At 37.2% G+C, this 23250-nt stretch overlaps 1 protein-coding gene across 14 annotated transcripts in view; it reads left to right on the forward strand.

The window, feature by feature from the left end:
• LOC138761402 (citron Rho-interacting kinase-like) overlaps positions 1-23250 on the forward strand; it is a 366961-nt gene that overhangs the window by 210559 nt on the left and 133152 nt on the right. For all 14 annotated transcript variants that reach the window (XM_069933435.1, XM_069933436.1, XM_069933438.1 and 11 more), the window contains 4 exons: positions 7771-7945; positions 8669-8866; positions 11227-11280; positions 16520-16717. In XM_069933435.1, the coding sequence (XP_069789536.1) occupies positions 7771-7945; positions 8669-8866; positions 11227-11280; positions 16520-16717 (625 nt within the window). The remainder of the gene's footprint in view (positions 1-7770; positions 7946-8668; positions 8867-11226; positions 11281-16519; positions 16718-23250) is intronic.

A 23250-nucleotide genomic window follows, 5' to 3' on the forward strand; every position in this document is an offset into this window, starting at 1 on the left:
CTCTTTCACAAAGGCAACAAATGAAAGAACTTGTTGGAGCCACAGACTATCTGGAATGGAACTTGCAGTTCTAGGAGGATCATGTGGTTTTGCAAGCAGATAAAGTAAAACAGGTTTTCTCTCAGAGAGAGAGAGACAGACAGAGATCATTTTTGCAGTTTTACAGTCAACAGCAGCAGCTGGGACTGGAACAGGACAAGCTGGCAAGCTTGTGGAAAACCCCATTTGGAAGATGGGTTGTGAGTCCTTAGTTCAGCCTGGTCAATGCCCTTGTGGTTCATGCACGAGGAAAGGACTAGCTATCTAATGTTTCACCTGGAATAAGAGAAACAAGAAGGCACTCTGTGGTGACCTGAAAGAAAGAGGTTAACTCTGAGGGGGCAAGTTTCTTCGGCAAGGCATTGAAGTGGCTGATTAAAAAGGAATCAGTTGTGAGTGTCCAGCGAACAACAAATCTCTCTCTGAAAACCTTCCTGAGCGGTAATCATTTACCTTTCAAGCACCAAAGCCTGGTGAACTTTATACATGTTAAATTCTGTGCACAGTATAAGAATTGCCTGCAACCAGTGAACTTGGAGGAATGAGCAGTGAGATTGGACTGTGAATTAAATAACTTTTCTGAACTTACATACACGTGCTCTTAGAATTTGAAGGGGGTTAAGTTAGGTTAGTTATGTCAGTAGTGATAAGTTAAAATGTGATTCTGATTTCATGTTTAAAGATAATTAAAAGCAACTTTTGTTTAAGTAACCATTTGTCTTGGTGAATATCTAATGCTGCTGGGTTTATGGATCCTCTGAGCTCGTAACAACCTCCCTGCTCATATTTCAATGTTAGTTTTTCTATAGAGACTCTTGACATTTTACCTTTCCAAAGAAATTTCCTTACATGTTTATTTAATTCTTGGACAAAACTTTTGAAGTAATAATATAGGTAAAGTTTGAAAAAGATATTGAATTCTTGGAAATATATTTATCTTTATACAATTAACTCTTCCTATTAATGTTATCAGTAGAATCATCCAATTTTTTAAATTGTCTTCAACTTTTTAAAGTAATGGCAAGTAGTTCAATTTGTATGTTTTTAAAATTATTATCTACACAAACCCCTAAATATTTAATCCCATCTTTTGTTCTTTTAAATTGAGTAATTCTCTGACAGAGAGTATAATTTCCTTTTGTAAGAGGCATAATTTAACTTTTATCCCAATTTATTTTATAACCAGAAATCTTACCATATTCTTCTAAATTCACTTGTAATTTCCTTAAAAATGTCTCTGGTTCCATCAAATATATTAAAACATCATCTGCAACAAACTAATTTTGTACTCTTCTTGACCAACCTTAAATCCTTTCATTTCCAAATCACTTCTAATTTTTCTGCTAATGGCTCTATAGCTAATATAAACAAGCTGAAGATAAAGGGCAATCTTCTCTACTTGACCTCATCAGTTAAAATAAAGTAGATGTCTGACCATTGGTTTTGAATCAAAGGCAGTTTAGGTGATATACTTCCTCTTGTTCCAATTTCTTTAGCTTTAGGGTCGTTTTATAATGCCTTAGTCCAATTTATCAAAGTTTGTCCAAATCCAAATTTAACCAGAACTTTAAACAAAAACTCTCACTCCAATCTATCAAAAACTTTTTCTACATCTAAAGCCACAGAAACACTTGGGACTTTTTTTGTGCTAAATGTATAATACTTAGTAATCTAGCCATATTATCTGATTACTATCTCTTTTTAATAAAGCCTGTTTGGTCCATATTAATTAGGTAATAATTTATTCACTTTATTTCCCAGTATTTTAGCAAGTATCTTATAATTTGCAATCAGCAATGAGAAAGGTCTATATGTTTAAAGTTTCAAAGGATCTCCTTTTTTTGGTATCAATGTAATTATTGCTGTTGAAAATTAATCTGGATGTGTATGCATTCTTTTTTTAATTACATTTTTTAAATTTAATATGTCATTATAATCAACCTCTAACAATACTTACACAAACTTTGTATGTATATATGAAGTTTATGCATTCTTGATGCTTGATCAAGCACTTCCATAAACATAGGAGTCAATAAATCTTTAAATTCTTGATAAAATTCTGATGTAATGCCATCTTCTCCCGATGCTTTATTATTTTGTAATGGCTTTTTTCACTTCTAATTGCATCAAACTAGCACTTAATTTTGTTTGTTCTACCATGTTCAGTCTAGATAAATTTATCTGAGATAGATATCTATCTATTTTATTCTCATCTCGTAAACACTCTGAACTATATAGTTTGGAATAAAACAATTTTCATGTGGCTTGTAACTAATGATATTTAAATTATTTTTAATTGCATTAATCGTTCTTGTTACCTGTTCTGCTTTCAATTGCCATGCAAGTACTTTATGTGATTTTTTTTTCACCTAACTCATAATACATCATTGCCTTTTCTGCTCTGTAGGTTTTAGTGTGTTGTATTCTAATTTTTTATTAACTAATTGTCTACCTTTAACCTCAGAACTTATTTTTTGAAGATCATTATTTCTTGTTCTAATCGATCTACCTCTTTCATGTAATCCTTATTGATTTTTGACGTAAAATATATAATTTGACCTCTCATTCAAATTGTCCCATATTACAAGTTTGTCATTCAGAATTCAAATTTATATCACAAATTATTATTTTTTTAATAATAATGAATTTAATCTCCATCTATAAACTGATTTCTCTTTGTTTGGCATTCTAATCATCATTAATAAAGGTGAATGATCAGATAAAATTCTCACTTTATATCCTGCATCTAATAGCCTTCCCTGTCGCTGTGCTGAGATTAGAAATAAATCAATTCTGGAAAGAGTCACATCTGTTTGAATAAAAAGAATTATCTCTTTCTCTAGGATGAATTCTTCTCCACACATCTAGTAAGTTCAAATCTCTCATCAATACCAATGAAGATTTTGCTGACTTAGCTCTTGATACTCCTCTAGCAGTTCTGTCTAGAATTGGATCAAGGCAAAAATTGAAGTCTCCTCCTATTAAAATATTCTCATCCACCTCTGCTAAATTCAAAAAAAGGTTTCCTATATAATTTTTTCATCCACATTTGGTGCATAGAGATTTCGAAGAATCCACAATTCAGAGTATATTTGGCAATGTATCATCACATATCTCCCTACTAAATCTATTACTACATTTTGTATTTTAATTGAAAGATTTTTCCTCACCAAGATTACCACTCCTCTTGCCTTAGAATTAAATGATGAAGCTGCCACATACCCAACCCAATCTTTTTTAACTTCGTGTTCTTTCTCACTAAATGTGTTTATTGCAGAAAAGCCAAATCTACTCCCATTTTCTTAATATGAGCTCAAAAACCTTTTTCCTTTCACTGACCCGTTTAACCCATTAATTTTAAAATGTCACTATTTTACTTTTCTTGATAATCCTCTCCTTCCTCCATGTCTGCTTGTGGTCCCTCCTCCCTCAATTCTCTTATTCAATATCCAATGTGTTGGTGCGTATCCCCTCTGGCAATCCAGATAAAGAAAGAAAATAAAGTTTACTTTTAAAGCATTAAAATTACTATTCTCATGACTATAAGTAAACAATAGAATACCTTCCCCTTCCCTCATCTGGTATGTGTGGGTTAGATAACCAACATTATCTCCCTCCATTTTACGGGTTGCGACCAGGGTCATATTTATCCACATGATACAGTAAGAGTTAGAAACCCATCTCCTCCCCCAACCTCCCTGGTATTTTAATCTCAAAAGATTTTATACATATATTGAAAATAAAGGAATTTTTTAAAAAAATCAATAAAGGGAGTTCAATAATTTTCAAAGATTAACAAAGGAAAAATAAGTAGTTAGTGTTTTAACCAAGTCATATTAGTCCTTTTAAACTTGTCTGTAACTGTTGTACTTCTAATTATTTATTCCCTCTGGATTATCGGGAGATTTTGCACAGTCTTCTGCTTGCTTAAAGCTTGAAAAAAAAGTTATTTTTACCTCTCGGCAAGAAAATTTTCAAAATTGCTGGATGTTGCAGAACAAATCTATATCCCTTTTCCCAAATAATCTTCTTAACTGGATTAAGTTCTCCTCTTTTTAATAAATCAGCACTTATATCGGGGTAAAATAGAACTCTACCTCCTGCATACTCAAGTGGACCTTTTCTTGCTCTTCCTCCTTCTGCTGCTAATGTCAAAATCTTTACTCTGTCTTGATACCAATGAAACTTAACACAGAATGAGGATTCTGATTTGGAAGCCGTTCTGGTCTGAGAGTTCTGTGTGCTCTTTTGATCTCTATAGATGCTCAAAATGTGCTTCACCCAATGCTTCAGGAATCCATTTTGCAAAAGAAGCATTTGCATCTTTCTCCTCCACTCCTTCTTTAAGACCCACTATTTTGATATTGTACCTTCTACTAACATTTTTCAATTTATCCATCTTTTGCTGCAACTTCTGATTTTCCATAACTAAGGCAGAGGTGGAACCTTCCACTCTGGTAACTCTTTCATCCATATGTTGCATTTCTCCCTCTACTTCCTTCATTTTCCCATCCATTTCATCAGTTTTCTTTTTCAACTTCTTAGCAACATCCACAACTCTATTTATTTCTCCTTTCACTTCTCTTCTCATGGAATTCTTTCATTAATAATTCCATATGGGTTATGTCTTTTACTTTACTTTTTCTTTTAAGAGCTTTAGTTTATTTTAAAACCTCCACTTCCATTAACTGGATGTCCTCTTCATCATCATCTTTGCTGCTGTCTGTTGAGAGCCCGACTCCTCATCTCCTTCCTCCAACGATATTTTGAAGAGCATTCTTACTGGTTGCATCACTGTCTGTAATGAAGGCACCAATGCACAGGACAGGAAAAGATTATATAGGCTGTGAATTTGACCAGTGTTATTATGGGCATTAGTCTTCACTCCATTAAGGACATCTTGAAGAGGAGGTGTCTCAAGAAAGCAGCCTCTATCCTCAAGGATCCTCACCATCCAGACCATGCCTCTTCTCACTGCTACCATCAGGAAGGAGGCAAAGACTTTGAGAATATTACAAAAATAGGTTCTTCATCTGTGCCATCAAATTTCAGAATGGACAATTAACCCATGGACACTACCTGACTTTTTCTTCTTTCTTGTGCTATTTATTTTTTTAAATTTTGTATTTACAGAATTGTAATTTCTAGTCACTTTTGCATCTTGTTCTGTCCAATACTGCTGCTGCAATATGACAAATTTTATGATACGAGTTCATGACAATCTGACCCATTTAGACATTGGGCTCACCTCTGACCCTTTATTTCCGCTATATCTCTATCTTCATTTCACCTGCTGTCCATTAAATACTTATTTTCATCTAAACTACTTCCTGTTAGATTTCCATTTAATTTTCCCATTTACTTTTGCTCTGTCTTATCTGGTCTAACAAAGCTACCTTCTATATCAATACTTAGGATGCAATTTTCCCCAGTGGAGGTCACAGCTAAGAATCCTGCCAGCCTTTTGCTGACTCCCTTTCTCCCTCCGAGCAACAATAATGTTTTTTTTTTTGCAATGGTACTCTTCTACCCCACCAACCGCTACATTTAATGTCATGCTCTTCAATTTCTAACACTCACAAGGTTATGTCTATGTTTATCTCCCTCCTCTTTCAGCATTTTGAAAGGGCCATTTCCTCTGCAACATTCTACTACATTGCTCAATCTCCAGCAACAATCATCTCTTCCCTTGATACTTTCCCATGGGACTTCAGAACTTGCCCACTTCTTTTTAGCCTTTCCCCTTCGTAATTCAGGTTTCCAAACTCAATTTCCATCTAAAACATAGACTATTTGTAGCTCATTGAGTGATCTTTATACTGGAAAGCCAAACACAGATTGGCAGATCACTGTTGACTTCATTCACTATGAAAAGGGAGAAACCTAATCTTCCGATTGCCTGTTACTTTAATTTTCCTCCTGCCCACATGTCTGATCCGATCTCTGAAGTTTCAACTTGAAGCGAAAGAAACTGAATCTTGCATTTTTTCGAGGCACCCTCCAAAGCTGATAGATAATGAGTTCAACAACTTCAGAATACCTCTGATATCTCTATTTGTGACTTCTTTAGATCCAGTTTTTGTTCCTTTTCTTGTCTCTTGCCTTGCAATAGCCACAACCTTATTTCTTTTGCCTTCAGCCTCTGACAGTACTTTGGTTCTTCCTTTCAGTTGAGAAGATGAGGCATCTCTTTTTCAGTTCAGATTAAATCCTTCAACGTAAAACATTAAATTGATTTCTCTCTCCGATTCGTTGACCATTTGCAGCATTTTTCTGGAAAAGTATTTTCTGATACAAGTTGATATGACTGAAAAGAAGGGATTAGGATGGGCTGCAAAGGATTAAAATGGCACAGTTGCAGAAGTGACTGAAGGAGAAAGTTCAAAGATTATGAATGAAGCTGCTAACTTTGTTCCAACTGTGACAGGATAAGGAGCTGATATGTGGATGAATGTAATGGATGCAGCATTTGGGAGGAAATGTGTAGTGAGATAGTATCATAGAACATTACACCATGGAAAACCGGTCCTTTAGACCCTAGTCTTTGCTGAACTATTCTGCCAAGTCCCAATGACCTCCACCCAGTCCATAGCCCTCCATATCCCTCCCATTCATGTAGCTGTTCAATTTTTTCTTAAATGTTAAAATTGCGCCTGCATTCACCACTTCAGCCAACATCTCATTCCATACTCCCACCACTCTGTGAGTAAAGAAACCTCCCCCTAATGTTCCCCCTAAACTTCTCCCCTTTCACCCTTAATCCATGTCTTCTGGTTTGTATCTCACATGACCTCAGTAAAAACAGCCTACTTGCATTTACTCTATCTATACCCATCATAATTTTGTAATACTCCATCAAACTCCCCTCAATCTTCTACACTCCAGGAAATAACTTGTTTAATTTTTCACTGTAACTCAGTTCCTCAAGTCCTGGCAACATCCTTATAAATCTTTGCATTCTTTCAATTTTATTGATAGCTTTCCTGTTGTTAGGTGACCAAAACTGCACATAATACTCCAAATTTGGCCTCACCAATATCTTATACAACTTTACCATAACATCCTGACTTCTATATTCAATACTTTAATTGTTGAAGGCCAATGTACCAAAAGCTCTCTTTACGACTATATCTACCTGTGTGTAATTTTGTATCTATTCCAATATCCCTCTGTTCTTCCGCACTCCTTAGTGCCCGATCATTTACCGTGTATGTCCTTCCTTGGTTTGTCCTGATATTATTGTGTGAAGTAATGAGAGAAATTATTTTGGGCAGGAATTTTGAGTTTTCCATAGGATGAGTCAATTGGCAGCCACCAAAATCTAGTGAGTCTGGTGTGGCAGGTGAACTGAGTTCATATGCTACAGCATACATGAAGTAGAGTTTTGGACAGGTTGATGATAATGGACCTTTGAGTCATTGTTGGAGGTAGTTCAGTTTGGTGATGGAAGAGATGATTGTTGGTCCCTAAGTCTTACAATTGAATGAGCATGCAATTTCCCCAAAAATTAAAGAGTAAAACATTCCAATTGCCCTTCTTTTAAGGCAGCAAAACTTTAAATGACTGTCAAGCTGAAGTCTGACAAATAATTAAACAAAATGAGGGTTGGTTAATTTATAAGCAAGTCTTTTGAATAGTACTCTCTTGGGCAACCGCTGCCTCTTGACCTGAAGAGATGCTTTGTGTAGCATTAAGTACAGCCATACATGTATTGTCTAAATTTCATGGCAGGAAGGCTCAGGAAGAGATGATAGTGGAGCTCAGGCAGCAGAAGTTTTACTTGGAGACACAGGCGGGGAAGCTGGATGCTCACAACCAAAAATTGGAAGAACAAATGGATAAAATCAACCAGGATGAACAAAGCAGCAAAAACAGGCTACTGGAGCTCGAGACGAAACTTAGGGAGGTGAGCATATTAACATATTGATATGCAGGAAAAAAAAAATGTGCCTGATTATCCTTGTTTTTCATCTGGTTTTTGCCCTGCTTTGATTCTCATGTTGATGTCACCTGTGGTAGCATTACACCAAGGAAGCTCAATTTGCCTTGCCATCATCTCTTTCACCCTCTCTACTTCTTTAAAATTGTGAAACAGATTTTCCAGTTTCAAACTCAGCCATTCTCAACCATATGTTTGGCTATGACCCCTTAGGACTCTGCTCAAAGTTTATGGGCCCCTTCCCTGTGAAACAGTCGTTTACTTGGTATCTTCCGTACGTCTCTCCTACCAACTATGTAAACAACAAAAATATTTCTCATTTCTGTCTGTGCCCCTCCCCCGTTTACACTGGCGGCCTTAGAACATTTTTTTGTCGAAGAATGCATTAACAACTCCTTGTGAGGCTTGGTGTAGAGTTTGTGTGATAAGGCACCTGTGATGTCTTTGGAGTATTCTACAGTAATAAATGTACAGCATGAACACTGACACCAGGTGTGTGTGTTTAAAAAAAAAGCCTTAACCAGTTTAAAGAGAAATTGTATGAAAGAGAACATATAAGACTTTATATGCTGACTGGTACTGATAGAAATATACACATTCAGCTTGTTTGACATGCAATGCAAATATGGAAAATGGAAATCAGTGCAGCAATATTTTGCTTTGTAAAAGCTATTTTTGTGCATTCTGCAGGCCAGCCTGGAGTTTGAGCAACAGAAATTGGAGCTGAAGAAACAGGGGAATGAGTTGCAGCTGGCTCTGCAGGAGAAGGAGGCTCAGATTAGAAGTCTGCAAAGTACAAAAGCTGCCCTGGAAAACCAACTGCAAGTGGCCAAGGCAGAGTTGGAGGAGACAACAACTGAGGCAGAAGAAGAGATTCAATCCCTGAGGGTCAGTAATACTATCTTGCCGAATCTAAATTACAGGATTGGTGTAGCACATTTAACTCTTGAAAGACAACTTTGGACAATGCTTTTCTGGGCTCTCATAAATCTGCATAGTGGGACTTGTGAAATAACCAAGGAAACCATCTAATTTCTCATCAAATTATTTTTTAAGTTCAAATTTAGACAGATTTCTTCAGGTCCATGAGCCCATGCTGCATAAATACCCCAATTAACCTACAACCCCTGTACCTTTTGAAAGGTGGGAGGAAGCCCACTCAGACACAGGGAGAACATACAAACTCCTGACAGACAGCACCAGATTCGAACCCAGGTCACTGGCACTGTAATAGGGGTGCACTAACCATTGCATTGACCATTACAGATTGTTACAGGCACCATATAATATGAAGGGAATATTTAACAAGAGATCCTTTTGGAAGTACACAATGTCTGAAACTTCCACCTGTTTTTAAGGGAGATTTTGACTTCATTGCTGCCTTGTCTTAAAAATTAATTGAGAACCTTGCTCTTTTGCATGTATCAGTTCATCACCGTTCACTTTTGTTTGATGCTTTATCATTATATGAACACAGCCCACAGGCTAGTACCTCAATTATATCATAACTGGAGTATAGCAGCATGTCAGAAAACTCTGGAAAACAATTTTTTTCAAAAGATTTTCTTCCTTCAAGCTGAACACAGATAATTTCAGATTTGCAGTATCACATAGAAAGTTGGAGAACATTAAATTAACTTTTATTGAATTTAGCATGTTTAATTGCATAATGATGCCGACACAGCTCTCAGGCTGACTCCACATGTTGCACAACAAATGTGAGGGCCCAGGTTTCTCTTGATTACCAAATTTACAACCAAAGTAGAGCAGACAAGCTGCATTTTTGAGCCTTAAGTATAGGCTCGCCACAAATATAATGGAATGTATACCAGCTGTTGCAACATTGACAAGATATTTCTGCTGTATTGAATCTTCCTGAAGACGTTAAATGTTATTGTTAAGTGCACTCACTCTGCTATTGCCTGAAGGACATGTGCATCAAAATGCATTCAATCTATATCAATGTAATGCTCAGCATCTGTTCATCTGTGCTGCTTTCATAGTCTGTTTGCATCTATCCTGACTGAGCATGCCCAGGCCTAAGACAACAGTTACATAGCACCTGCACTGAGTGCATATCTAGGCATGCTCGGACTGACCAAAACAGCTTACTTTGTGGGAAATATACTAGTAGACTTAAAATATGACTGGAAATCACGAAAATAGGTTACATTTTTTTAAAAACCAGCACGTGATAGAAAAATTTTAAGATGATTTTTGTAATCAGCAGCCCAAAATCTATAAAATACACCCAGAAGTGTTCAGGAAGCAAAACCTTCATTGTCCAGTGAAATTCAAGGAAAAGCTAAAATGTCTGTCTCTATTCATTGTACAGTAAAACCCCAGTTATCTGGAATTGAAGCAGCAGACAAAAAGATTGCAGAAAATAAATAGGGAAAAATTACGGAAATTTAAAATTGGCATGCCTCGTTGTTAGCTCACCAATCACACAATACACAATCTCAAACAACTGAAAAGTTCATTGGCATCTACCAATCCGCCTAGGTGCCGGTTTCCAGGGTTATTACTGTATTTAATGCATAAATGAAGGTAATAATGGTGACCCAAGACAGACCTTTTCAATGCATAAATGTTTTGCATGAACACGAGTGCATTATGCCCTCATTATCCATGGACTTCCTATCCATGGAATGGATCCACATACTCATGAGATCAACCATCTATGTTGGATGTTTGGAGCCAGAACATCAATGGTAAGGAAAATTGCAGAGGGTTCAGCTGAAGTGGTTGAATATTTCAGCTTGTCTTAACATCTTGCATAGAAGCTGTCAACCCCTCTCTGGATATGTTAAATTTAAATTTTATTTACAGCACAGATTCCAACCATTTAAACTTGAGCCACCTAATTGCACCCAAATTAACCTACAGCCCTGTATGTTTTGAAGGGTGGGGGGAAAGCTGGAGCGCCTGAGGAAAACCCACACAGATGTGGAGTGAACGTACAAACTCCTAACAGACTGTTGGATTCAAACCTGGGTCTCTAGTGCTGCAATAATGTCACGCTAACTGCCATGCTAATTGTGCCACTCTTTATCGTATAATAACCCTCATGCCATTGTCAACAACCTTAGTAGCATCCACATTTTCTTGTTTTCTACGTCAAATCCATGCCTCCGTTGCTTGCAGATTAAAAAGAACATAGCACAGTTATTTTGGTAAATCTATCTGAAAATGTTGCCCACAGAATTTACTTGGTTATACTCTATATTTTGTTTCTCTTTCCTCAGGCACACCGTGATGAAATTCACAACAAGTTTGAAACCCTTCGAGAAAGTTGCACAGTATGTACTGAGGACATAAAACAATTAACTTTGATGAAAACATTTAAATTACAAGCTATTCATGTTATTTTTCTGAATTATTGGATTAATCTGTAAGGCTAACTATTCTAGAGAATGAAATAATATTTTATTAAAGAACTCTTTATACCTACTGGCAGGATTCAGTCCAGACTAGATTCAGGACTGGGTCTTGGTCATTGCAGATGCAAGAAAACTTTTAAAGAGTGATGTATGAGGATAAGGACGTTTCAATGTTCATGTAAAGTGTAGAATTATTCACTTCAGCAGAAAGAATATAAAAAGTTTATTTTTAAGGTAGGCTAGGAAATGTAAGCATCCTGAAGAATTTGAGTACCCTTGTTTTCAGAATACAGAATGTTACTTTCAGATTCCTCAACTCAATGCCTGGGAACATCTTGTTTCACTGACAGAATGGACTCACCTAGATTATAGCTCTAGGAATCTTCAACATTAAATTCAGCCCTGTAAAGTTGCATGGCGTCAGGTCATGGCCACCTTAGTGAATTAATATGTGTTCATCCATTTGGAACAGTATTGGGGGCAGCTCACCAAGACTGGAGATTGTGCTCTGAGTGTGTGTTTTTTTTTAAGAAGTGATTAAGTAACACCACCTTTGATTGGGTAAGCAAATTTCTGAAGGACATGGCTAAACAAGCTTAAGGATTCAAATTGCTTTATCCCATCTTCACAAGCTGCCAATTGTAGATGCATCTTTCTATAGAAGTACTGGCAGAAGTCACCACAATAAAGTTCTTGTGGGGGGGACAAAGTCTCTTCTTCCACCAAGGAGAACCTCCAGAGTTTTTTTTTAGAACCACAGGACACCACAACTCAGAAATAGGCCTTTTGGCCTATCTAGTCCATGATGAACTATTATTCTGCCTAGTTCAATTGACCTGCATATGGGCCATAGCCCTCCTTACCCCTCCATCTATGTATCAATCCAATTTTTTCTTAAATCTCAAAATTGAGTTTGTGTTCATGTCTGCACCTGGCCTCTCATTTCACACTCTCACCACCCTCTGAGTGAAGAAGCAACCCAAATGTTCCCCTTAAACATTTTTCCCTTATCCCAGGTCCCCTACTTCTAACCTCAAAAAATCCTGAATGTGCTAAATAAGATGAACAGATCTGGCAGCTCAAAATTAGGCATGCATTCTGCACAATGTTGAAGCTGCTGTTTTCTCTCTGCGCTCAGCTATCCCATGAAATATTCATAATCAAGGATATTCCAAATCAGCAAAATATGCCATTCAACTACATTTTTTAGTGTTTGATGAGATTCAACTTTTGTAGCTGGTTATCAGTTTACCAGATGCGATTGGTTTCTTTTGAAATAGTTGTGTATTAATTCAGAATGAGAAAAGTAAATAGAGGCAGAATTGAAGATGTTTATTATTAAATTTTAATTTATTTTTAAATTTAGACATACAGTGGTGTATCAGGTGCTTCCAGCCCACGAACCAGTGCCATCCAAATAGCCCAATAGACCCAATTGGAGGGTGGGAGGAAACCAGAGCAGGTCATGAGGAAAAAGTACAAACTTCTTACAGACAGCGGCAGATTTGAACCTGTGGCGCTGACGCTGTAATAGCATTGCGCTAACTGCTACACTGAGTGTGCCACCCTAAATAACCTTATCAATAACCTTTTAATCCTCTGGAGTCCATACCCGGCTTTTAAATTTGATTTGTTTGTCTGTTTATCTTTGGTATACAGCATATCCTCTCTGAGAAGTTAAATCATATTAGTGGCAGTTCATGGTCCACATGTCTTTAACTTTTCAGTCTGGATGTCATCTGAGCCTGTGGCTTTGCCAGTCTTTGTTTTACATTTCAGCTACCATAAATTTGTCATTGAAATTGTTTTCTTCTTGACACTGCAGTCACTCCAGTTTCCTTTTGTGTTGCCTGTTTGTAATCTGAGTAGGAGTAGACCATTCAACTTCCCAACCCGACTCTGCCATTGTATCCTCAGCTCTGGATTCTCAGCTTGCCTTTCACCCACTACTTATCAAGTACCTACCTCTACTATAAAAATATTTGTACACTACTGCCCTTTGAGATAAAGAGTTCCAAAAACTTTGATCCTCAGAGATTTTTTAAAAATTGTTCACATCCTGTCCGCATTAAGTGGTGACGTCTTACTTTTAAACAGTGACCCTTAGTTCGCAGAGACAACATAGATTGGAACTAAGCCATCTTGCCAACCGCATCAAGTTATTCTTGTTTTGTTTATTCCTGTTGTATCCCCATACAATCCCCACCTTCCCCCTATTCTCTTGCTACCCATTTACACAAGTGAGAATTTAAAGTGGGCAATTAACCTAATGACCAGAACATCTTTTGAAAAGGGGAGGAATAGGAAACTGGGACGCCCAGAGGTGATTTGCACATTCACAGGGAAACTCTGAATGATTGACCTCCAAAATTCACAGACTGTTTTTTCTTATACATGACGTTTCTTGAGCTTATGGTGTAGTTCCCATCAAATTGCCATTGACTTCAACTTTATCAGGTGGTATAAACTTGGTACTTGGTCAAATGCTCCCTTTCGCCGCAGTTCTTTTATCTGTTTTTACCAAAGCTCTAATGAGGAATGAAACAGATTGGACCTGATCACATACTATTTATTGTCATGTAATAAGACAGAAATATAATATTACACAAAAATTCTGCCATAAGTCACACAAAGATTCACCATTAGCATTGCCCCTAACATTCAGGGAAAGAGAAGCAAATGAAAGTCATCCCAGAGTCACTGAGTGTCCGTGGATTTACCTCCAACCGCATAAGACTCCATTTCAGTTCAAACCATTAGCAACTCGAACCCAAATCCAACCTCTTTCAGCGTCTGAGGCCCTTCAGGAGCCCTCCTTGCCCTCAGCATCCTCTTGAAACCCAGTTCCAATGCCTGGTTCACATGAGCCAGTCACCAACAGCTCACAGCCTGTGTGGGTCCCTCGCCCACAAGTCACCAACAACTCGCTGCTCGTGAGTACTTCAGCCGCAGAGCCCTGTTCACCACCGTGGTCTCCTCTGCTTTTCCTCAATGGGAGTGTTCTTTTGGTACCCGGCACCAATCCACTTCTCCCCCAGAATCTGCAACCCCGTAGTCACAGGATTTGAAATAAAACATCATCACCTCCTTTAACAGACCATTTAAAGCCTTCCGAGAGCCGTCGACATTTGACTGGGTGGTAAGACCCTGCTGGAGAGCACTGCTTCTCCACTCCCAGCTCCCCCAGAAGTGCTGCCAATGTTAGCTATTGGCAAGCGGATTATTGATGAGTAAATAAATGTTATTTATGATGCTGTGGGTAAAAATCTTTCATTGTTTTGCATGGACAATAATTAACTGTGGTGGATTAGTCCAACTTTTGTGGAAAAGACAGACCTACACAGTTATTACATTACTCCAGGACCAGCTTCGTCTTGTATGACCAGGTTGATGTTGAGCTCGATTATCTTTTTGATCCTGTGTGCTCTGTCATTGCATGAAATCAACACTGAATTGTCTGTAGACTGGCTACACCAATGGCAGGGGCCCTAAAATGAAGCTGAGATGAATCATTTCCTTCGTCAGGCTGTCAAGGGTCACAGGGATAAGGCTGGGGAGTGGGGCTGAGTGGGGGGGATGGATCAGCTCATGATTGAATGGCGGAGCAGATTCAATGGGGCGATTGGCCTACTTCTGCTCCTAAATCTTGTGATCATCCATAGTAGGTCCAAATGCCAGAAACCCAGACCACCTGAGAATCAGACTTTTCTAAATCTCTCAATCTTTTAAAATTTAGTGGGCTTTTGTGTGGGTGCGTGCATGAGTAAGCACAACAGATGCATAGCAGCAAAAAGCGACCACATTTAAGACAGGTAATTTGATCACAAAGAAATTCATTTATATACTGTAGTTTTCTTTTATAATGTTCATTTTTAAACAATTTCAAGCATTGCATGCCTTTTTTGCAGTGAAAAACTTTGGTTTTTTTGTCATGTTCACTTTGTTTTTCCTTAGAGCTGCTCATTTTGGTAAATGAAGCATACTGTATTTGCTAATGAATAACCTATCAAAATGTACCTGTTCATCTCTTCTTTATTCCTCTTTAAATTTGAATTTTAAAAGTATTGCCCAAGAATCCATAAAATCTGAAAATACAGACCTACCCAATTCGCGAGCAGTCCGGATTTTAGGACTTCTACTGTACTTCTTGCAAAGGCTTCAGGCTTGGCTTTGGCAGTTACATGTGTATCATTGAGGACTGGGCTAATCATGAGGCTTCTTCCTCTCATTTGTTGTTTGATTATGAGCCAAGAATAGGGAACCAAGAAGTCAGGAGACCAGGCTTTGCCGCATGTATCTTAATTTTCTGGCATAAGTGACCACATGTGCAACTGTCACCCAGTTCAGTGCCTCTCTTCTTGATTTTATCTAATCATTTTCCCCTTTGCTCTATTGTTAATAGAGGTTGAAGGCTTTACCTGGTTCAGCTTCAGAAGGTATGTCTATTCACAAGATACAGAAGCAGAAGTAGGCCCATTGAGTCTGCCCCACCATTCCATCATAAGCTGATCCCTCCTCCTACTCAATCCCACTCCCCGGCCTTCTCCCCGTCACACAAATACCCGTCAATCTCTGCCTTAAATACACCCAATGACCTCACTTCCACAGCCAGCAGTGGCAATGTTCCACAGGCTCATGACCCTCTGGCTAAAGAAATTTTTCTGTATCTCTGTTTTAAATTGATGCCCTTTTATCTTGAAGTTGTTCCCTCGTCCTAGACTTCTCTAACATGGGATACATACTTGCCACATTACTCTTTCCAGGCCTTTCAGTATTTGAAATGACTCCATGAGGTTCCCGCTCACCCTTCTGTTCTCTAAGGAGTATAGACCAAGAGCTGACAAATGTTTCTCATATGCTATCCCTTTCATTCTTGGTATCATTCCAATAAATCTTCTCTGAAACCTCTCCAATGCCAGCGTATCTTTGTTCAAATAAGACGCCCAAAACTGTACACAGTACTCCAAGTAAGGTCTGATAGTGCCCTATAGAGTCTCAACATCACATCCCTGCTCTTGTATGCTATTTGTCTAGAAATGAATGCCAACATTGCATGTGCCTTTTTCACCATTGGTTGACTGGTCGTACAGTATGCATTTATGTGTTGTGTGCAACAAACGACAGATGAGGACTTTGTGTTCCTGATGTCTTTGGACAGGTTATTTCTGACCTGGAGGAGCAGTTAAATCAGCTGAGTCAAGAAAATGCAGAGCTGAGCAGTCAGAACTACTTCCTGACCAAGCAGGTGGAAGAGTTGTCGTGCGTTGGAGATGAGCGTGTCCAGCTTCGTCAGGAAATGGGCAGGATGCGCCAGGAACTATCTGATCAGGAGCTTCAGCTCAGTAACCAAAAGCAGGTTGGTGCTATACTGTCCGCCACAACCTTAAATCATCTCATGATTTACATTGTCCACTGAAGATTCTTTTGAAAGTTTACAAATATATTTTCTTAAATAATGAGTGGTACTATTTTTCAATCAACAAACCCAGAGCTCTTCTACACACAAGAATTTCAGAGCTCTCGGCAATGATGCAGAGAACTTGATACGTTTCTGATGTTGAACAATTAATTCCATGCCAATCAAAGTAGTTTTCTGTACTGGTGATTTAATTGGGCAGTCAACTGAAAAATGAGAGTTAGATGTATGAAAACATGATAACTTGATATATCTAGAACAGTTAGCCCAATGCTATTACAGTGCCAGCTACCCAGTTTTGAATTTAGCACTGTCTGTAAGGAGTTTGTCCATGCTCCCCATGTCTGTGGGTTTCCTCTGGGTCCTTCGGTTTCCTCCCACCCTTTAAAAATGTACCGGGGTTGTGGTTAATTGGGGTATTTCAGCAGCACGGGATTGTGGGCCGGAAGGGCTTGTTATTATGTTGTATGTCCAATTTAAAATTAAATTATGTCTATGTAAATGATATCTTGCAAAAACATCGCTTTCTGCATTCCCTTTACTTTTTAAAATATTTTATTGATTTTATACATTAAAAAAACCAAACCAGTACATAATTCATATGGAATGCAAAACATAAGAAATTATACAAATGAACATATTACATCACATCCATAATAATGTAGCCAAAGTAAATATAATATACAAAGTCAAAAAAAGAGAGAGAAAAAAAATCGGTAATCAAAACCCCATCCCCCTGACAACGTTGCATGGCAGAAAGAAACAACAATAAACTTCAATCCTAAAAGAGAAATGAAAAAAGCTGACAAAACTCAGATTACAAAATATATCTAAACATTGTGATGATAATTTAACAATGGACCCCACAACGTTATGAATCTTGTACTAGAATTATTGATTGAATATAAAAAATTTTCTAAACTTATACAAAACATAACATCTTTTGGCCACTGAGCATGAGTAGGCGGGGTGGTGTCCTTTCATCTGAGTAGTACGGTACATCAGTCAAAAGAGAAGTAAAAGAGAAAGTGCAACATTTATTTAGAGTCAAGAAAACACTCCTGTTGTACCGAAAAGAGCTACCAAAGGATTCAGTTCTAACTTTATATCCAGGATTAAAGATAAAGTTTAGAAAACCTCCTTCCAGTACTTTTCAAGACTAGGACAGGACAAAAACATGTGAAATAAAGAGATCTCATCTCTCTTGCATTTATTGTAACATAAGTTTACCTCTGGATAGATATGAGATAATTTGGCTTTGGAAATATGGACCCAGTGTACAACTTTAAATTGTAATAAACAATGGCGGGCACATAATGTGTTGTATTGAATTCCAGATCTCTTCCGATATGGACACATTTAAATCCTGTTCCTAAACATTTTTAATTTTAAGTATTGGGACATGCCTTCGGTCAGCCATTGCATTATAAATAAAGGATATTAAACCTTTATGCAAAGATTGTAAACTAAAAAATGTATTAATGACATTCACATCTGGTATCCTAGGAAAACGAGGCATTTGAGATTGAAGAAAATGCCAAATTTTCAAATAACTTTTTTAAAAAAAAGAGTATTTGGTAAATTGTACTTCTCAGAGCATCATTGGAATGGTGCAAAACTATTATCAAAAAAAAATCCCTGAAATGCTCAGTATCCTTTCTGTGCCAAATTTGAAAAGCAGAATCTTGGAAAGCTGGTTGGAAAAGGCGATTGAATAAAATCGGGCTTGAAAGAAAAAAGTCATGAAATCCAAAATGCTTCCTGAACTAAACCCTTACTCTGGATTGTCAATTGACCTATCTAAAGAAAAAGGGAGTGAGGATCCAAGAAGTGCTGGAATGGTAAATATTTTAGCAAAGTTGAGCTCCATTGTAACCCATGCTGGACAATCAACTTGGTTTTTAAAATATAACCATAATGTGAGGTTACGTATATTGACTGTCAAATAATAAAAACTAAAGTTATGTAGCACAATGACTCCATTCCTTTTCAATTTTGTAAATGAGCTTTATATTGGCGAGGGCACTTACCCTTCCAAATATAAAATGATATGGCCAAATCAAGTGAGTCAAAAATTATTTAGGAATAAAAATTGGTATAGATTGAAAAAGGTATAAAAATTTAGGTAGAATACTCATTTTAATAGAATTAATACGGCCAACCAAAGTTATAGATGGGGAGACCAATGCGTGAAAGATTGTTTCACACAAAAAGAAAATTTTCTTTGAAAAATGTTTAATTTTTAGTATCTATGATACCAAGATAAATTAATTGATTGTTCACAATCTTAAAAGGAGAGCTAGTATACACAGAACCAGACACATTCAAAGGAAGAAGTTCACAGACAAATTTAAGTTGTATCCTGAAAACTGACTAAACTGAGAGAGTAGTGACAACATATGGGGAAAGGAGGTATCAGGGTCTGATATATAAAGTAAAAGATCATCTGCATAAAGAGAGACTTTATGTTCAATCCCCTTCCTCTAAATCCCAGAAATATCTTGACGCTCCCCAAAACACAATTGCTAATGGCTCTATAATCAGATCGAAAAGTAGCAGACTTAAGGGCATCCTTGGCAGGTACCCCTTTGCAAATTGAAAGGCTGAGACAATTGAGAGTTAGTGAGAATTGAAGAATTGAGAATTTCCTGAAAATATAATTTAATCCATGTAAGAAAAAATGATCCAAAATTAAATTTTTTCTAAGATTGTAAATAGATACCCCCACTCCATCCGATCAAACACTTTCTCAACATCTGAAGAAGGAACATATTCGGGGACTGTGCTAGGTAAATATAAAATATCCCATTAATCAACAAATATTAAATTAAGAGTAACGGGAAACAATTGAAGGCAAAATGTTCTCCAATCTATGGGCCAGAACTGTGGCCAGAATTTTAACATCCATGTTTAATAAAATTGGCCTGCAGGAGGTGCACTCCACTGGATCATTACCTTTCTTTGGTATGAGTGAAATACATGCCTCACTGAATGATACCTGTAATTTAAATGAGTCAAATAAATGATGTTTAAATGAGTCAAATAATACAGAACCTAAGTGAGGTGCAAGCAATTTAGAGAATGATTTTAAAAACTCCACAGGGAACCCATCAGGTCCTGGAGATTTTCCTGCTTGTAATAAAGAGGTAGCAGCAACTGTCTCTTCTGGAATTATAGGCTTATCCAAACTTATTCTATCATATGAGGATAATGCGGGAATATTTAATCGATCCAGAAAATCCTCGATCGTATTATTATCATTTATAAATTCAGAAGTGTAGAGTCCCGAATAAAATTTCCTGAAAGTATCATTTATATCAGAATGATCTGCAGTTATACCATTTTCCATTCAAATCTTTATAATTTGACGTTATCTTTAAATCCCTTCAACTTATTAGCTAAAAGTTTACCTGATTTCTCTCCATGAATATAAAGCTGAGGTTTACTCTTCAGAAGTTGGCATTCTATTGGATGTGCTAAGAGGAGATCAAACTTCGTTTGAAATTCGATTTGTTTTTTTATATAATTCAGGGTTTTTAACCTGAGCATATTCTTGATCTAATTTGTAATTAATTTTAATTTTTCTTTATTAGCCTTCCTTTTTTATTTACAGTATAGGAAATCATTTTCCCCCAGGATAAGCTTTCAGTGTGTCCCATACAATGGAACTAGAAGTTTTTGGTGTAGTATTAGTTTCAAAGAAAAAAGTTATCTGTTCCTCAATAAATTTCTAAAAATCGAGATCTGAGAGCAATGTTAAGTTAAAAAGCCAACGCCTACTAACGTGAGGGAAGTCAGGAAAGAACAAAGATAATAAAGGTAAAGGTAAAATGGAAAGGTTCCATTATTGTTACATACCACTACACTTAGAATGTAGCATAATTAAATTCTTTAACTTTTGTCTAATGCAAGGAAGACAGAGTCGCCACTTTGCCCAGCACCCCTCACAGAAACCTACAGCACCTGGTGTTCCTAGGATGTCTCCCCTCCAAGTACTGATCAGTCCAGAGGCTGCTTAGCTTCTGAGACAGCAAATAATAGCCTGAATACGCCTGAGATTGTCTAATACGATGGGTGTGATCTGATATTACAATGCTCTGATACTCAAAACCATATAACCACTTACAGCACAGAACAGGCCAGTTCGGCCCTACTAGTCCATGCCATAGCAAATCCCCACCCTCCTAGTCCCACTGACCAGCACCCGGTCCATATCCCTCTTGTCCCCTCCTATCCATGTAACGATCCAGTCTTTCCTTAAATGTAACCAATGATCCTGCCTCGACTACGTCTCCCGGAAGCTCATTCCACATCCCCACCACCCTCTGCGTAAAGAAATTTCCCCTCATGTTCCCCTTATAATTTTCCCCCTTCAATCTTAAACCATGATCTCTAGTTTGAATCTTCCCCTTTAATTGAAAAAGCCTATCCATATTTACTCTGTCCCTTTTAAAATCTTAAACACCTCTATCAAGTCCCCTCTCAATCTTCTACGCTCCAGAGAAAAAAGCCCCAGTCTGCACAACCTTTCCCTGTAACTCAGACCCTGAAATCCTGTCAACATTCTTGTGAACCTTCTCTGCACTCTCTCTATTTTGTTTATATCTTTCCTATAATTTGGTGACCAAAACTGTGCACAGTACTCCAATCTAAAGAATGGGTCTGTGAAATCAGTTGATTATCAATAAGAAAACAGTCAATCCTTGAAAAAGTATGGTGAACATATGGAGAGACAAAAAGAATTCTCTCTCCTATTAGGATGGGGGGAAAAAACAGATATCAGTAATAACATAGTTTGATTTAAAAAAAGAATGAATTGCTAAAGCAGACTTATTCATTATAGCATAGTTGAGAGTGAAATGATCCAAAACAGGATCTAACCAGCAATTAAAATCCCCACCAAGTTCCAGAGAAAATCCCCACCAAGCTCAGGTCCGGTAGGGACAAAAAACATTTTTTAAAAACCTGCATCATCTACATTGGGAGCATAGATATTAACTAATACAGCCATCTTATTGTATAATTTCCCAGAGACTATATCATAATGACCATTTGTATCTGAAACATCCTATGCTGAACAAAGGGAATATTTGATTAATAAGTATTGAAAACCTCCCCCACCCCCCACCTGCTTTTAGCTTGAAAAGTAGAATTAAAATTTTGGCCCTCCACCGGGATATAAGATGAGAATGATCACATCCACGAATGTGTTTCTTGTAAGAAATCACCTGCAGTTTTAAGCTGCTTGACATGTAAGAACACTTTTTTTCTTTCGATCAGATAGTTCAGCCCATTCACGTTCCAACTAACAAAATTTAATCGATTAGCCATTATTAAAAACTAATAGTGTGGATTGATTAATACACATTATTCAAGTCCCAGGTGTCAGCCTTTTAGTAAGAACATGAAACTAAATCAACATTGAAGGTAAATTATGGAAAACCAGTGTTTATAAAAGTTACCAAGGCCATGGCAACATTAGAAAAACATTTCTCTACCTCCCCCACCCGTCCTTATTCCCCAGATCCAGAACATTTTATCTCTCTCTCCTCGGCTTCAAATGTAAATATTCTCTGCACTTTCTAATTATAACAAGATTATGTTTAGTCTTCAACGAAGCATAAGAAAAGTCATTTACAAAGTTTCTCATGCAATTGTTTTAAAATGTGTAACAAGTAGCTACATTAATAGCTTTCCATCTTTACAGATTATTACTCAATAATATGAAATAATAAAAAGCAAATATATTTCTTAATATTCTTATCATGAAAATCAGATAACTCATTGAATTGAATTCCAAAAGACATCTTTACAAAATTGCAATCCAAATGGATTAATCAGTCCATATAATATTATTAAAGCAAATTAGAAACAACCAAACAATCTTCATCCAATCGACCTTGTACAGTAAGTGATAGAAACGTTAAAAATAGCAGTAATTTATCAGCCTCAGTCATGGAGTAACAGTTGATCATGATACTCTAGCTTCCCTCTTCATTGGGCTTCACAGATCAGAAAATCCTTAGTTTGGTAATGATGTAATCTTGAGAATGACAGATCGTGGTTTCTGAGCCTTGGTCAGCCTGGTTGCTAAGGAATGGTGAGCTCTATCAATCTCAGGTAGTTTTGCAAGCAGATCTCTCCCATACATCTTGCAGAGCAGCTCGAAAAAAAAATCCATAAGCAGCCCCCTTTCATTATACTCCGACAGGCCCAAAATACGTATATTTTGCCTTCCGCTCCTGCTTTCCAGACCAATGACCCTAATCATTAACTTCGAATTAATGTTAGACTGGAGCATGTATCTTCTAATTCTTTAAAACAGTCGCTCAATTTGTTTAAATTGAGCTCAATAGATCACAGCCACTCACTGTGTTCTTGACCTGCTGAACAAATCTGTTAAAGTTTAATTTGAATCTGGCCCAAGCCAATTTTAAATTTTTCCACCAACTATTGTTTGATCTGCTCCATTA

This window comes from Narcine bancroftii, chromosome 4 (genome assembly GCF_036971445.1).
Source record: "Narcine bancroftii isolate sNarBan1 chromosome 4, sNarBan1.hap1, whole genome shotgun sequence".
Lineage (NCBI taxonomy): Eukaryota > Metazoa > Chordata > Chondrichthyes > Torpediniformes > Narcinidae > Narcine > Narcine bancroftii.